General features: G+C 41.4%; 2 protein-coding genes across 3 annotated transcripts in view; both read right to left on the bottom strand.

The window, feature by feature from the left end:
• The window catches only part of plcg2 (phospholipase C, gamma 2), a 28717-nt gene extending 24265 nt beyond the window's left edge, over nt 1–4452 (bottom strand). The window contains exon 1 of the mRNA XM_017418868.3: nt 4182–4452. The gene's annotated coding sequence lies outside the window, so the exon portion shown is untranslated. The remainder of the gene's footprint in view (nt 1–4181) is intronic.
• Nucleotides 4453–6207: 1755 nt separating this feature from the next.
• On the bottom strand, nt 6208–14607 carry meak7 (MTOR associated protein, eak-7 homolog). 2 transcript variants are annotated; one of them, XM_017419085.2, is made up of 9 exons: nt 14529–14607; nt 13195–13369; nt 12659–12925; nt 12432–12576; nt 12144–12355; nt 11171–11357; nt 10049–10167; nt 9349–9528; nt 6208–8261 (listed from the first exon to the last, which is right to left on the bottom strand). In XM_017419085.2, the coding sequence occupies exons 2-9, from the start codon at nt 13345–13347 to the stop codon at nt 8124–8126; spliced, it is 1401 nt and encodes a 466-aa protein (XP_017274574.1). In that variant the 5' UTR covers nt 13348–13369; nt 14529–14607; the 3' UTR covers nt 6208–8123. The 2 variants fall into 2 exon arrangements, with proteins under 2 accessions (XP_017274574.1, XP_037834290.1); XM_037978362.1 differs by lacking the exon at nt 14529–14607 and having other exon boundaries at nt 13195–14465.
• Between the last annotated feature and the right edge of the window lie 884 nt (nt 14608–15491).

Here is a 15491-nt window from a genome sequence, read left to right as displayed (position 1 = left end):
TTAGCTGGAAGAAAAGGAAACGAGTGTGACAGAATACAGCTACGTCATTACAAACAGGTAAAGTCGCAGGGTAGTACTTTATTTTTAACTTGCAAATGATCAGCAACAGTTAAAAACGAAATGGCTTGACCTGAAGAGTTAAATTAGACTGAAAACATAATAATTTAAAGAACACAGTAAAGCATCAACAGCAAAAAATAAAAAATACAGAGGTTTTAATATTAACATTTATAATAATACATAACTACGTGTTTATTTGTTTTGCAAATATCTGCTGTCTACCATCCCGTGTTCATTAAAAATCCGAGCCGTTTAGCTGAAACTCATTCTGTAAAGTTAATAATTAGCGCACATTATTACACAACTAATCCACTGTTTTCTCTGCTGAAACTTTTACCCCGCTCCCCCTCTTCCCAGAGCAGGGACGGTCCCTGCAGAGCATCTCTGAGGGCTTATTTAGAATAACAAATTTCCTCATACATGCAGCAGCACATGCTATAAAAAAAACTCTTCCTAGTGTAATAGTTATCTATAAAAAGATGAGCAGAAAAGGCCCGTCTTAAGCAAAAGTGAAATTTCCAGCTTGATGTTAGAAATAAAGTGGAGGGTTAATGATGTGTTTGCAGGTTTAACCCCGCCGCTATAGTCTGGATTTAAAAATGCAGATTCCAAAGAAGACAGGTTATTCTTTAAGTTTTAGTTTGGATGCAGCAAATAAAAAACATCACGTCACGTACAAATCTTCACGCAGACACACTGACGTTCAACCGAACAGACGAAGTGTGACTTCGGGTGTATTTACTTGTCTCTGAGGCGAAAGAATGACTTTCCTACACGGAGCGCAGCCTGTGTTTGAGAAACAAACCACAGCGGCGACACGATGCAGGTGCGAGCTGCTTATTCACAGAAGCAGTTAACCAGTATGTGTCAAAAAAATATGTCACAGTCCAAAGTAGTCCTTCAGGCGTCCTAATTTATTCAGCAATCAGTTCAACCAAAACAAGCTTCTGACAGCCTTGGACTGTTAAAGGAAGCGTCTCACTGAGCTGCAACTGCTGGAGGCTAGTTGGCAACTCTAAACTGTGAGAAAGTTGCACGAAAACGAGCAAATTTTCTGTTGCGGCCTCACTGACTTATGAGTGTTTGCAGCCAATAAGCTGTGCAGCTGCATTCAGAGCAGCCAGTTTCTGTAATTCAGAGTCCATTGTCTGCGTCCCCCCCACATCACACGCCTCGGCTCGCTTTGTACCCACAATGGCATCCGCCCCACGTTTAGGATTGACTCTACTGGAGTCCACTTTGAAAGGCAGGCAGGTTTTTAAATAATGATTACTGATCATCAGCTGGGTTTTTAAACCTGAGCGTTCATCTCAGGTGTTTTCTGTCAAACGTGAGATGGGTTTGAGACGAGAATTTGTTTCATAAATATTTTGAACATGTTCAAAACTCAAGCAACAAGACTGTGAGCCTCGGCGACTCGGGAGAAAAGTGAGAACCCTGCAAACATTTTGAGACACTTTGGAGACTTCCTTGAGAAAGTCCAGCCTCAGAAGCTGAAAGAGAAAATGTAAGAAAGGTGTTGCCCAAACAACCTGATCTAGGATGGATGGATTTATCAGTTTTATGATCTCAACAGATTAAAGAAAAGTTGAGGATTCTCATATCTGAGATTATCTAACTTAAATGCTTTGGATCTGCAGTTTATTTGCACGCGCTGAGAAGATGGGAGGAAACAGGTCATGTAAGAAGCACTCGGTGTGTTTTGATCTTATTTTAAGATGGCAGACCTGACATATTGTGGTTGCGACAACAGCATCAAGATTTTATGAGCCTTTACGTTCCAAAGATGCTAAACTATGACACCAGCTGGTTTATTAAATATAGAAATATTCCAACATCAGATCAAGTCATGTTTGTTTGTGAGTTTTCTACCAATCTAAGTATAAACTCTGATCCTGTTTTCCCCATTCAAATGACTCTTCACTATCAGTGGAGTCAGGTAGGGAACCTTTTAGTACATAACAAGCAACTACCTGCCTATGTCTGCAAAACCCATTAATCCATGTTCCTGTTACCTGCAGCTAACTAACCAACCAATCCATGTTCCTGTTACCTGCAGCCTCAGACTTACAGACTGGTTGAAAACCAGCAGATCTCAATGAGTTTTAGACTCAGATCAGAGCTGTAAATTCTTTCAGCTGCCATCAGCTGCCTTTAGCTGCCATCAGCAGCCTTTAGCTGCCATCAGCTGCCTTTAGCTGCCATCAGCTGCCTTTAGCTGCCATCAGCTGCCTTTAGCTGCCATCAGCTGCCTTTAGCTGCCGTCAGCAGCCTTTAGCTGCCATCAGCTGCCTTCAGCTGCCTTTAGCTGCCATCAGCTGCCGTCAGCTGCCTTTAGCTGCCGTCAGCTGCCTTTAGCTGCCATCAGCTGCCTTTAGCTGCCGTCAGCAGCCTTTAGCTGCCGTCAGCTGCCTTTAGCTGCCATCAGCTGCCGTCAGCTGCCTTTAGCTGCCATCAGCTGCCTTTAGCTGCCATCAGCTGCCGTCAGCATCACATTGCAGCTGTGATGTTTTCAGAAAGTCACCTGTTGTGTTATAATATAAGTGAAGCGTAAACATTACCACTCTGACTCCTCTTCAGTGTAACTTGTGAAACAAAGTTTTTTTTCCTCTTAAAAGTTTCAGTTTGGCTCAAACATTTCTGGCTAAATTAACCCAACAATGACAACAATCATCACTTGGATTAAAATAATCTCTTCTACAGAGAAAAAAGAGAAGACGGGGATGAGGCGCGTTTATTCGTGGTACTAATTCACCAGCTGAGGAATGAGGCGAGGACAGCCAGACATGGTAATTAACATTCAGGGGTTTTTGTGGAAAAAACATCAAAATAAAACACTTCTGAGGAACACAGATTTGCTTTTAGAGGACTAATAACTGCTTCAGTCGGTCTTTCACAAAATAACGGAAAATTACCAACCTTTCAACAGAACCGTGTGTTTCAGCTCAACATTAATTAACAAAAAGGGCTGCAGGAAAAACCACAGCAATTCGGTTCTTTATCTCTAACAAACCTTTTTATCTGAACGTCGAATCAGATTCGTTTGCAGTTTCACTTTTGAAATCATCTTTTTAAAATAAGTGTAAAAATTGCTCAACTCGTCCGCTGCTAATTATTTAAACTGACTGTTTAAAAAGAAACAGATTTATAATATAAAAAACCAAAAAACAATCCCCTAAAACATGCAGCAGTGCAAGTTTACCTTTACTCTGAAGGAGTCGTTCTGAGAAAAGCTCATTTCTGAAGGATAAATTAAATAATCCAGGCAGATAAATGTCTGATTACAGGTAAACATTTGACTTATTGCTGCTTTAAAAGTCCAACCAAGCTGAGCCTTTTCTATTTTTGTGTATTTAAATCCTGTGTTTAGTTCTTGTAGACATCATACATCAATCTGAATCCATTTTTATCTTCATTCTGTAGACAGTCCCTGTTTTCTTGTTGCTTTTGCACGTTGTTTGAAATCATCTACAGCGTTACAGACGAGTTAACCAGTTAATGAGCTCAATATTACAGTTGGGCTTCGATATAACTACAAAGGAAATGGGAGTCCTGACCACCCAACAGGGTCAGGTGAGCTCCAGAAGAAGAGGTGCGGCTCTAAAGGTGCTAAATGACCAAAGAGTTTTTAAGAGACACAATATGATCCAAAATGAAACACAATGTGACCAAAAGTCCAAAGCAGCCAAACGAAGCCAGAAATTCCCAAAGAATCGACAGTAAGAGACGAGAAGCTACTTCTGAGATGGACAACCAGCAAGAAGGATGAGAAGCTGAAGGTTCAGATCTTCATGAAGACAGAGTCCTGAAGGACAGATGGGTGTCCAGAGGTGGGTCTGATGCTGCTTTGACAGGTCTGGGTCCCCTGGAGGAGGAGGAAGGGGGGCCCTCACAGCTCATCACTGAGCCCAGTCAGGGTCTGAAAACGAGCCTTTCAAACAGACCGGGGAGCGGAGCTGGATGTTCCCGCAGGTCCGTGAACGCAGCAGCTGCAGGATCGTCCTGACAGGTTCTGCAGAGAAACCGGCCCGTAGAACCCGGACTTCCCTTCCTCCGAGGCTGAACCCTCAATTAAAAAAAAACCCGACAGAAAGAACCAGACCCGAGCAAAAGGCGCTTACCTTTCCGGGGTGAACGCTGCTTCTCCGCGAAGACCGTCGGCTTGTTGTCTCAGGCTCTTAGTTTTGTTTATTTGTTTGTTTTTAATCAGATCATGGTTTGAAAGTTATGAAACGAAGCAGGAGAGGATGTGGAGTGTTGTCAAAAGGCCAGCCGCAGGACGGTCAGTTCCTCTATCAGCGCGGTTTCAAGGAAGTAAAAGTTCACTCGCATTATAGGAACAGCGAGCAAGTTATAAAAAAAAAAAGTCCGGAAGCAAAGACGATATCTATGCAAACTAAGAGGCTCCGAGCGGCTGCTGTGACCTGCAGGATGATGGGCTGTTTCCTCCACAACCAGAAGCAGAACTACAGCTTTTACTTTTAATAAATGTCAGAGTTTAAAATAAAAAATGATTGCAAACCGGAGACCTCCTGGAGGGGAAGTTTGCATGTCACCCGCCGCACGTGTCAGCCCTCAGGGTTTACTTTGAGGATGACTCTCAGCTACAACCACCTCTGCTGCAGACTCCCTTTTTCTTTTGGCTTCGGCGGCCATCTTGATTTGGGTTGGCTTCAAACCTAATCAACCCTAATCAATGATTACTAATTAAAAGTTTAATTAAAATCTGGAGATGAGAAGCTGACCCATCCCGTCGTGTAGTGCTTTGAGGACGACTCTCAGCTACTACCACACCAAGTTTCAGCTCAATGATTATCTGTGGCAGCCATCTTGAAAGGTTTCAATCAGTCGTGGGCAAACATCCGTACTCTGGTTCAGATGTTTTGCTAAACGTAAAACAGACACGGGTTCAAAACGTTATCGTTTTGTCTTCAGGTGATAAGAATCTGTATTTAAACCCTTTTTTTTAGGTGCAGAACGGCTGTATTAGTCTGATCCACCTGCACAGAAACAACCAGCTGGACAAGAAAAGAAGGAAAGGAGGAGGTTTCTCAAAACAAACATAAAAACCAGGATTTCTTTCTTTCTCACAGTAATAAATGAAACTTAGAGGTTTTAGTAGAAAACGGATCAGAGCGAAACCAGCTCCTGCTGCTGGTTATCTTCCATCTTTGGCCTTTTTCATCGCGGCTGGGAGTTCGTTCTTTTTCAACATCTCATTTATGTGACGTTTATTCGTTTGTTAACTTTGCTGCAGTTCACGAATCTCAGCCTCTCTGGGAACCTGCTGGATGGTTGGAGGCGCGGGCCGGATGGTTCACGCTTTAAATGTTTAAATGTGTGGTTTAATGTGGACACTTTTCAGCTTCTGACCCCCCCAAAAAATAACAACACAAATACTCTTAATTAACTACACAAACGATGACAACACAAACAGCTCAAACCCATACTACACCTCTTTTTTCCCCTTTAATGACTGCAGGTAAATTGTTGTTCTGTGACCCAGACAGGGTTCTGATCTAAAGGTTTAAAATGTCTAAAATTAATTTAAATATTTTAGTTTCTGATCCATTTTTCTGTAGGAGATTTAGAAGCTGTGTTCTGAAGTTATAACAACATTAAACTGAATGTTTATCTCTGAAGACGGTTCATCCTGAGGCAACAAACTGAACCCCTAATTTCCCCTCAGTTTATTCTTAATTGATTAAAAAAAATTTTTAAAAAAGAAACATTTAGGTTTGATATTTATGTGAAGAGTGGTTGAAAAACACTGTAGGAGAAAAAAACTGAATTAAAACAATGAGGCCTTAAGTGGAACAAATTTAGTGTTTTTTTGGTAACAGCAGATGAGTTTATTTTCTCATTTTTTAAATAAAACGTGCAGTTTTACCTTAAATATTTCTAATCCTGCAGAACGAGCCCCGCAGTGACGATGTGTGAGCGGCTCGCCTGGATTTGCATCAGTAACTCGGCTCAGTTATTTGCATGATAGCTGTGCAGACGAGGAGGAAGAAGAGGCGCACAAGGCTGCCTTTCAGCCTTCCAACAGGTGTTCAGGTCAGCGCGATGCAGCGTTTATGTTTTTATAACCCGTCTGACGGACGAGAGCAAATACAGGCAGAGAATTAAAAACCAACACACAAGACAGGCGGATTTATCAGCTTTAAGTGTTCACTACACATACAGCATCTTTTCACTACAAAAAGAAAAATCACATTTTCATCCGTGGAACACAAACTGTTCAGCTGGTCTGAGGTAGACGAGTCTCCGTACTGCTGACAAAGCCGAAGATGTTCAAGTTTCATTAACGACGCGTGACGTTTGTCCACGAGCCGTTCACCGTCTCAAAACTTCTTATCAATAAGAGTTCAGTGGTGTTTTTTACCCTAAAACAATCATTTCTTAATCATTTTCATCAACTAATTTTCTAACTAGTGTAATATATTAACAGTAAATCCATATTTCAGATTACTGAAACACACGGCTGATTTACTGATCTAATTTTAACTTAATGTTATTTCAGATCTGTGCTTTTATTTCATTTATTTAGAGAGAAACTGAAGTAAAACTGGACAATCCCAAAAGGTTCTCTAACACAATTCGACTCAAGGTGTATTCACATAACAAAGTGTTTTAAAGTTTTCTCTCTCAGCTTCTTTCCATTACTGATTAATGACGTCGACTCGTTATAAATGGGTTACTGGAAAAAACGGTAAAGAAACTGGGAAAATGTATCCCAGATAACCGTTTCCCCCGGACCAAAAAGTTCTTTCTGTTTGGAGTTATGGCCCAGGAGACAAATCAGAGATATGTTCTCCGCTAAAAGCAGCTGAATCTGAAGAAATATCCTAAATAAGGTTTTCGTACAGAAATGGAGAGAGACTGGAGATACGTCCCAGAAATGTAAAAACTTGGTTCCTCAATATATGAAGACTGACTCGATTTGAGAGATTCTGTGAGGAAATGTTTGCTTCTATTGTTGTTGTTTTTGTAGAAAAATTAGAAGCCTGATTCTGACAAAATGTTGAATGAGTAGCAGCGTTTTCTGGAGGTTTCTGACTTTAAAAAACAACAAAAAAAGAAAGCTGGAGCCCTTGAATCATGTTGATGTGGAACGTTTTTACACGACTTTATGTCATCTGTGTGACGTAACGTTATGGAAGTGATGAGCAGAAAGGTGACAAACATTTACCTCCTGAATGCAACTATTTCTGAGATGATTCCACTTCCTGCGTTTAGATGAAGAGCAGAGGAAAAGAAACACTGCAGCTCTTGTTTTGAGTCATTTTAACGCCTTCAGAGGTTTAACGACTAAAATATTCGTAAAGAAAAGCTCTAAGAGCGACTCTGAGATGTTCCTCCTGAAACAAACATTTAATGAAGCGTGGATCGAGTCGGGACGTCTGCTTGTTTGTTTGTTTATAACTGGAATATTACCATCAGGTACGACCAGCTCTTTGACTGATTTATAGGTCCGGATGATCACAAAAACAAAAGTAGTGCAAAAATTAATTCAGCATAAACATTTTAAAGTTAAGAAAGATCAATACTAAAGTGGTTAACCTGCTTATGATGGAAATTCAAGGAGGGAGGAAACGATTCTTCTCCCTGATGCTGATTATTCCCAGAATCATGTCTGAGCTTTAGTAAACAAAAGGTTTTCACTCACTTTTACAAACAAACTCACGATTTTCAATAATAATTGGGGCATTTCAAGCAAAACGGCTCATTTTTCTACTATTTGAAAGTTAGAAACACGTGCAAAAAAAAAAAAAGAGAGAGAGCAGCGGAGTGAGAGTGTGAACCCACGCCCAAATCTCTTACACTGATGGTGAAAAGTGGCCGAAAGTCTGCTTTGTGGATGTTGTGTCAAACTTTACGGCCCACTTTTAAGCTTTTATTCAGGATTGTAAGCTTTAAGCTGCTTGATTTTAGTATTATAGGAATCAACAGTTTGTCAGTTTAAAAAACAAAAAAAGATTTGAAGTAAATATGCCATCTCTCCACGTCTGGAGGGGTCAGTACCCGGCAGAATGGGAGCCTGAGTTAAAACCTGCTTCTCCTTAATCCAGGTCTTCCTCCAGCTCCCTGAAGCCCTCACTGTGCAGAGTCTTCCCCGTCAGCTCCATCATGGCCTGAACCTCCGGATCCACGTTCAGGATGCTCTTCTTCCCCTCCTCCTCCTCCTCCTCCTCGTCGCCCTGAAACCCACAGGAGAGCCGCGGGTTTAAAAGGAAACAGATGTAACATGTAAAACAGCCGGGATGTAAATGAGTTTCTGTTCGCGGTACGTTTAATTACACGGCTGATGCGCGCGCCGAGCGGTCCTCATCGAGCACCAGAACAAAAAAAAACAAAGAGTTTCTGACGTTTGAGGAGATGTTTTCTCCACACGTCTCTCCTCCGGCTCGTTGGCTCCCTGACCAGCAGACGACTTCATGTCTGAAAGAGCATCAGTTCTTCCTGAAGACTCAAAGACCTAAGCTGTGACAAGTATCGTTTCACTTTCAGCAGGCTTATGTAATCCCTTTCCACTTATTATTCCTGCAGCCATCAATGTTGTGGTAATTACTGTCGCAAAAATACCAACAAGAGCAAAGTTCTCTACGTGTTATCATGGAAATATGGTAGAAATCAGAAAGTTTAAAGAGTTAAAGACAAAAAAGGCTCACCAGTCACGTGTTGTGAATGACTCTCAGCTACTACCACACCCAAACTTAGCACAATATATGTAAAACTGACTGAATTATAGCCAGTTGGCTGTGACGGCCATCTTGAATTGGGTTGATTCCAAAAGGTATTCAGCTGTATATGTTTATCCAATCATTATTTCCTGAAAGTTTCATCAAAATCCACCCAGTGGTTCATGAGATATTTCGCTAACAGACAGACAGTAGTTAAAGCCAAAATTTGCAATCTGTTAGCGCTCAGAGTACGTGTTGTGAATGACTCTCAGCTACTACCACACCAAATATTAGCTCAATATTTGTTGAACTGACTGAGCTGAAGCCATGTTTGTTGATTCTCTGCGGCAGCCATCTTTAATCAGGTCGATCTGCACCGTGACGATGACAAACCCGGAGTGAAATCAGGTTGTTATTCTGAGCAGAAGGGGTTTTCTCAGCATCAACCTGTGATGAGATGGAAGCTTTTTGTTTCTTCTATTTTTTTACTTTCTACAACTGCGGCGCTAACAACTTCAGCTTCTTGAGAAGCCTCGTCGCTTCCTCTGACCCCGTCTGCTGGAAACACAACATTTATAACCCGGCTTCAAAATAAAACACGTACCCCTTCAGGCTTCTTTGGTTTCCCCACCGCCCACACTTCCATGGAGTCCAGGATGAAGTCCTCGTCTGCGGAGAGCTGAGGGCTGCCGAAGGTGGTGCACTTGGGCCGTGCACGGCTGTGACCCTGACCAAAATCGCTGTCCAGCCACAGGCCGAAGTAGTCGTGCTGCCCGCCCATCCCCTGATGAGGGGAAAACACAAAACAGTTGTTTTATCTCACAAACTTTTCACTCATCTAAATGTGGCAGTTTTGATGCCAAGTCTTTCAAGATGTCAAAAAAAAATAACATATAGCTTATAAAACTATAAAATTTCAATGTGAAATTGTCATCTAAGTAACTAATTTAATCCCTGATTTTACTTTAGGATGTCCTGTTTCGTTCTCCCTGCTCTCAGCAGCCTGAGTTTTCAGATGAACTTGTTGAATCAGAGGCAGAAACTTTGTTTTCTTTGCTTAAAACCACCAATCACAGTCCGGCATCCACCCACAGACCCAATCAGTTTCATGTAAAAAGATTCAGGTTTTACCGTTTCTTCAGATTTATCTGAAAAACGAAGTGTTGTGACGGTCTAATCTGCAGCATTGTTTCAGCTCAGACTGACTAACTGAGGGAAGCTACAGTTAAAGTTCCATCAGAGCGAATCCGGAGCCACAAGCGGCGGCGTTAGCGTTCTCTTCCAGTGAAGCTGTGCGGCCTCACCAGTCCGTTGGGCATTGTCTGCTGGTGCTGGTTGAGGTACATGAAGTGCTCGTTGTACCCTGTCGCTGTGTAGACTCTCAGAGAGGGGAACACAGAGAACAGGAAGCATCTGGAGTCACCTGCGAGCACACAAATATACAAATCATGAAGATCCGACAGAAGAGGCAAGAGACTGTCTTCAGTATTCAAACAAGGAGGATTACTTCCTCAACATGTTCATCAGAGATCTGCTGACTGCACACAAGTAAAGCTTTTAAAGCACAAAGTCATCTGCATCTCTAAAAGACAAAATGCTGAATTCCTCAGTCTCACGTTGGTTGTTTCTTAATTGTTTTTAATTTAAAAATTGTTTAGCTGCAAGGCAGGAAGTCTTAAAGATCTGCAAAAAAAGCTGCATTACATAAAACATACGTTTTAACAGAAAAATCAACAACAATAAGAGAATTCTGCTTACTGTGCATTAACAGAGGTCTGATTAGCTGAGAGGATACTAAGTGAATGCAGCAAATATGATATTAAACACAAAAGAGGTCATCCTGGACTGTATCAAATGGTGCAATCTAAAAGAGTTCACTCCTGTAGTTTTCTGAAATGCAGGTCCTCACTCAGTGTAAACAAAGTGGAAGCTCCTGTCATGTGACTGACCTACGTCTGGTTGGTCGTAGTTTGTGTAGGTAAAACAAATATGTCAGAATCGGTTGAGCCTAGAGGCTCGTTTGGGTGGAAATACAGGCGTGAATCTGCTGCTAAACGTGAAAGAAAAGAAAGATCGGTTCAGAAAGTGGTTGGGGACGAATATCAGGGATCAAGCTGGGCGATGGAGCGCCTTAAAGTCAGATCTCAGCTTTTCAAAAACTTCTGCTACATCTGCAAGTTATTTACAGTCAGTTTAGCTGTTTCCTTATTTGTTGGGTTGTTGTGATCACAATGAGGGCCATCATTAACACTTAAAACACCAAAATAATTGGTTTAGTCTCATTTTTGTTGAAATTGTGCATGAATGAATGATAACATGCACAGTGAAGCCCAAACAGATGACGTCCCAAACGCTGCCACCTACTGGCCAACCAGCGTAAGTGTAAGCAACATAAATTCAAGCATCAAAATGGCTTCTTGTCCCACCCTGGAACTGAGGCTTCATCTCCCAGGTTTGTGACGCAAAGCCCCCGAAGACGTGGCCCTTGGTGTCTCTGATGAGCAGCAGGGTCGGACCATGATGCATCAGGCCCGACATCATCTTGGTGAAGCTCTCCCCATGCAGGTGTGTGGAGAACACCAGCCTCCAGGGGGCGCTGTAGCCATCTGGTAACTACAGAGGAATCAGCACAGACATGAGGAAGAGTGTCAGCAGAAAACGCATAATTTTAAACATAAATGAGTGAAATAATGAATGTTTCTGTCCGAGTAAATATTAGTCTACTTGTCTTCAATCATAAAAGAGTAAAAAAAAAAGATTTTTAAAGATGGTTTTACATGAGAAAGCAAACCTAAGAGTTAGTAAACCATGTCTGGACCTGCAGTAAACAAATAAAGAAGTTTTATAAAAAGTAAACAAACTAACTAAAAAAAAATATGGCTGTAAACAAATTAAAGGCCTAGCATTTCACGAAGGACTGAATATCACCCGCCACCTTTCCTGCCAGAGTTTAAACCTGAGATCATCTTACGCTGAGAAATAACAGAGCTGGATGACTCTCAGCTACTACCACAACAACTTTAGCTCATTATTTGTAAAATGGACCGAGTTACAGCCATTTTTATGTTAGCTTTGGTGGCCATCTTGATTTGGGCTGACTCCAAAAGGTAATCGGTTGTAGATTATTTCCTGAAGGTTTCATTCAAATCCATTCGGGGGTTCATGAGATATTTTGCTAACAGACAGACATGGTAGACTCCTATTATTGTCACATTTTTTACCCTGCGATGACATATTTTCACCTTTTGAATTATTATTCAGTTCTGTTCACTTTATTAAATGAAATTCAAATAGTCATCTATTTTATTTGTAATTAATCATATTTTAGAGTTGTGTTGTTAAAGCAAAACCATGTTTCTATCTTTGAAAAGTTTTAAAAACACCATTAAAACAGAAAACCTGAGGAGCCAGACACATGAGGGTGGGCAGGTCCAGCAGACATTTCAGGTCTTTCCAGGGCGTCTCCTTGCAGACGGGCAGCAGAGTTGGAGCCATCCATGAATTCAGGGACACGTTTAAACCTTCAGCTACCAGCATCTCCAAATACGTTGACACCTGGGGGACCCTAAAGATCCAGTCCTCCAGACAAGAAACATCACAAGTTCCCTGATCTGAGAAGTGAAATTAGGGTGATTAGGAGTCAAAAATACCTTAATATGATCAAAAACAATAAGATCAGTGGTTTACCTGAGGGTTTGAGCTCAAAACACATCTGTTCCGCCAGGAGTTTAACACCCAGGGAGGTATCCCCCATTTTATCTGGATCCCAGCCCTGCAGACGCCCCCTGCAGGTCAGAATCTGAACTACAGCAGAAATCAGGTCCTGCAGGAACTGTGGAGAAATGCATAAATCAAGAAGTAGACCACAGAAATGCACATTTTTTATTTCCTGTTTAATGTATCCCTTTGCTCACCTCAGCCACCTGCGAGCAGGTGACATCTTTCGGTTCCCCAGCTGCATTGTGGGACATAACCAAGACGAGGGGCGCCCGTTCCTCGGCAGTACCTCGCATCGTGTCAGCGAGAAAGACGATGAGCTGTTCCCGACCGACTCCAGAGGCGGCAGCAGGCTGGCTGGTCTTCTCCAAGTCTGAAGGTGCTGCCTGTCCCAGGTTGAGGCTGCACATGCAAAGATAGAGCCTCTTCACCATGGAGTCCGGTGCCAAACCGCCAATCGTGGACTGGGAGAGACAAAACGAAGGGTTGGTTACGGAAACAGCAGCACACTGACAAAAACTCTCCGTGAATGACGCACTCAAAGAAGACAGGAAATTATCAGAGGAAAAGCTTATTCCTGCTGGACACAAAAAATGAGCAGAAAGCTGTTTTTTACAAGAGAAAGGTAGACTACAAAGAGTCAACCAACTGAAGAAGAATCACGTGATAACACCACAGGTTTCAGTTCAGCAGTGAAACGTTTATTTTGTTTTTTTGGTTTCAATAATCCCACCTGAAGCATCTCAAGCGTCAGAGTCTTCCCTGGTTTATCTGAGCCTCCAGCATTACCCTGAAGTTTGTCAAACAACCCATCGATCATGGACCGCTCCTCCGGACGAAAACGGGCCAGCCGCTTCTGTACCACCACACTGTCCGTGTTACCCATAATGCTTTGCAGTCAGATGCACCTAAAAAAAGAAGAGGCAGATTACATTCTACTATTATATTTGTATACTATAGGTTAGAGAGGCCTTTATGGGTCTCAATGACAAAGGTTTGTAATAAGTTAAAGTTATGATGTTTCAGATTCATCTCATAATGAATTCAGGCTAATTTTTTTTTCCTGATCTACTCATGACCCCAGGATGCTCACTTCACTTCTGAATGCTAACGTCTGGGCGGGATGTGGTTCAGAAGCAGCAGAAAGACGAACGGATCGCCGCAGTCATTTCACTGAACTACGGCTGTGGAAAAAAGCCTCATGACTCCAGTTTCTACTCACGTGTTTAGTGAACAACGAAAGCTGTGTTATCAGAGGTCACAGCCACAGAAAAACACACTGTCAGGCGTAAAAGCCTCAAATAAAACCAGTAATTAGATCTGAGTGAACATAAAGTAAAGTAGACCCCTAGATTCAAAGCAAATGTATGCATAAACATTTATTCATCCATAAATAACATGGTGCAAGAACTACAGACACGCCTCTTAAATCCAATATGGAGCTCTTTTACAAACATTAGTCTCTATTAACCACTATTATCAAAATATATAAACACCTATTCACATTATTTTATGTAACCTGTCAGAAAAGATATTAAAACCCAAAGTGCAAGGAAAATGTTAGAGCCACCTCCACGTTTTCCTCATTAAACTAGTGACTCCTGACGTTGTTTACAATTAGCCTCCGTTGCCGTATCTACAAAGATGGCGTCGATCGGTCCCACCCAACGCGAAAAAACCCCCCACTCAGGATAAATATTTTCAGCGCAAACATGCAGTAAAATGGTGACGTACTAAAAATAATTTGTTACTGAAATGAACTGTTCAAAAAGAAAACATAAATAAACGTTAAATTAAAAAAAATGTCGCTACTGTTAGCAGTGTTGACTCCTGGCTGCGCGCGCATCCAGATATGTTTATAAGCGATGAAGAAGAAAAAAAACATAACATCTATTGTCCGTTTTGTGGTCTAAACGAATGCTAGCGCACAACCCAGAGCAAATAAAACAGGGGATTTCTTCCCGTGTACCCTGTTCACGGGAAACCCTTCAGGCGTAAAGAAATTCTGACATGTAATGTTAAAAATATGGAATTACATTTTCAGATATATGTCAGTGTGTCACTCACCTTCTAACAACAGCAGCTACGAGTTCAACACACTGCAAGGGGGAGGAGACAGTTCGGGAGGGGCGGGGAGACATATAAGATTGACACCAAAACTAGCCAATGAAATTATCCACAGCCTGGCTTGCTTCGTTATGATTGGAAAATGAATTTTGAAGGCGGAAAAACGTAATGTCGTCATCTGAGTTACGTTCAAAGAAGTTCACGTCATTTTGCTTACACACTGCTAAAAGTAGGTCATCGGTAAAACACATTTTATTTATTTATTTTTTACAATTAGTCAGTTAAAATGTCCTCAAGATAGTGTAATTTCAATCTTAATTTTTATGTACAAAGCACTGAATCTATTTTTTGACTTGCCAGTTATAGTTGCACAAATTTTTTACAAACGTATATTCATAATGTTTTAAGTTCTTTAAATAGTTAGTTTTTCATCCATTTAATTTAACTTTCTTTATATCCAAATAGCTCATAACCATTATAGATAAATGCACTACAAAACAAAAAGTGAATTGTATACTCTGAAATGTCAAGAATCCAACAAAGTAATGTCCACAGAAACTAAAAAAACAACTTATTTTTGACACTCAAGAGAGACAAAAGGATTCTTTAGACACAAAAACAAAGTGACATAGTAACACACAACCGCTTCAAAACCATAACAAGACAAGGAGCATACCTTTTCAATCAGCTGGGTGATGACCTGGGTAGAAGTGATGAAGAGCAGGAGAAGGTTTCACCTTAAATCAGGGACAGCTGACGACTTAAATGTGCAACAGAGACAGAAAAATACCTCAATTCACCTCATGGTTATTAGATTTTAATCTTTAAATTTGAATCTTGGCATCAGCACAACTTTCCATCCATCCATTTTCTGTCACTTATCCGTGGTCAGGTTGCAGAGGCAACAGGACCAGGAGGGAAACCCAGACCTCCCTCTCCCCAGTGACACTCCCGGGCCAGAAA

The sequence above is a fragment of the Kryptolebias marmoratus genome, linkage group LG11, assembly GCF_001649575.2.
Source record: "Kryptolebias marmoratus isolate JLee-2015 linkage group LG11, ASM164957v2, whole genome shotgun sequence".
NCBI lineage: Eukaryota > Metazoa > Chordata > Actinopteri > Cyprinodontiformes > Rivulidae > Kryptolebias > Kryptolebias marmoratus.
The sequence above is the reverse complement of the archived record's forward strand: the minus strand, read 5'-3'. Positions and strand labels throughout refer to the sequence as shown.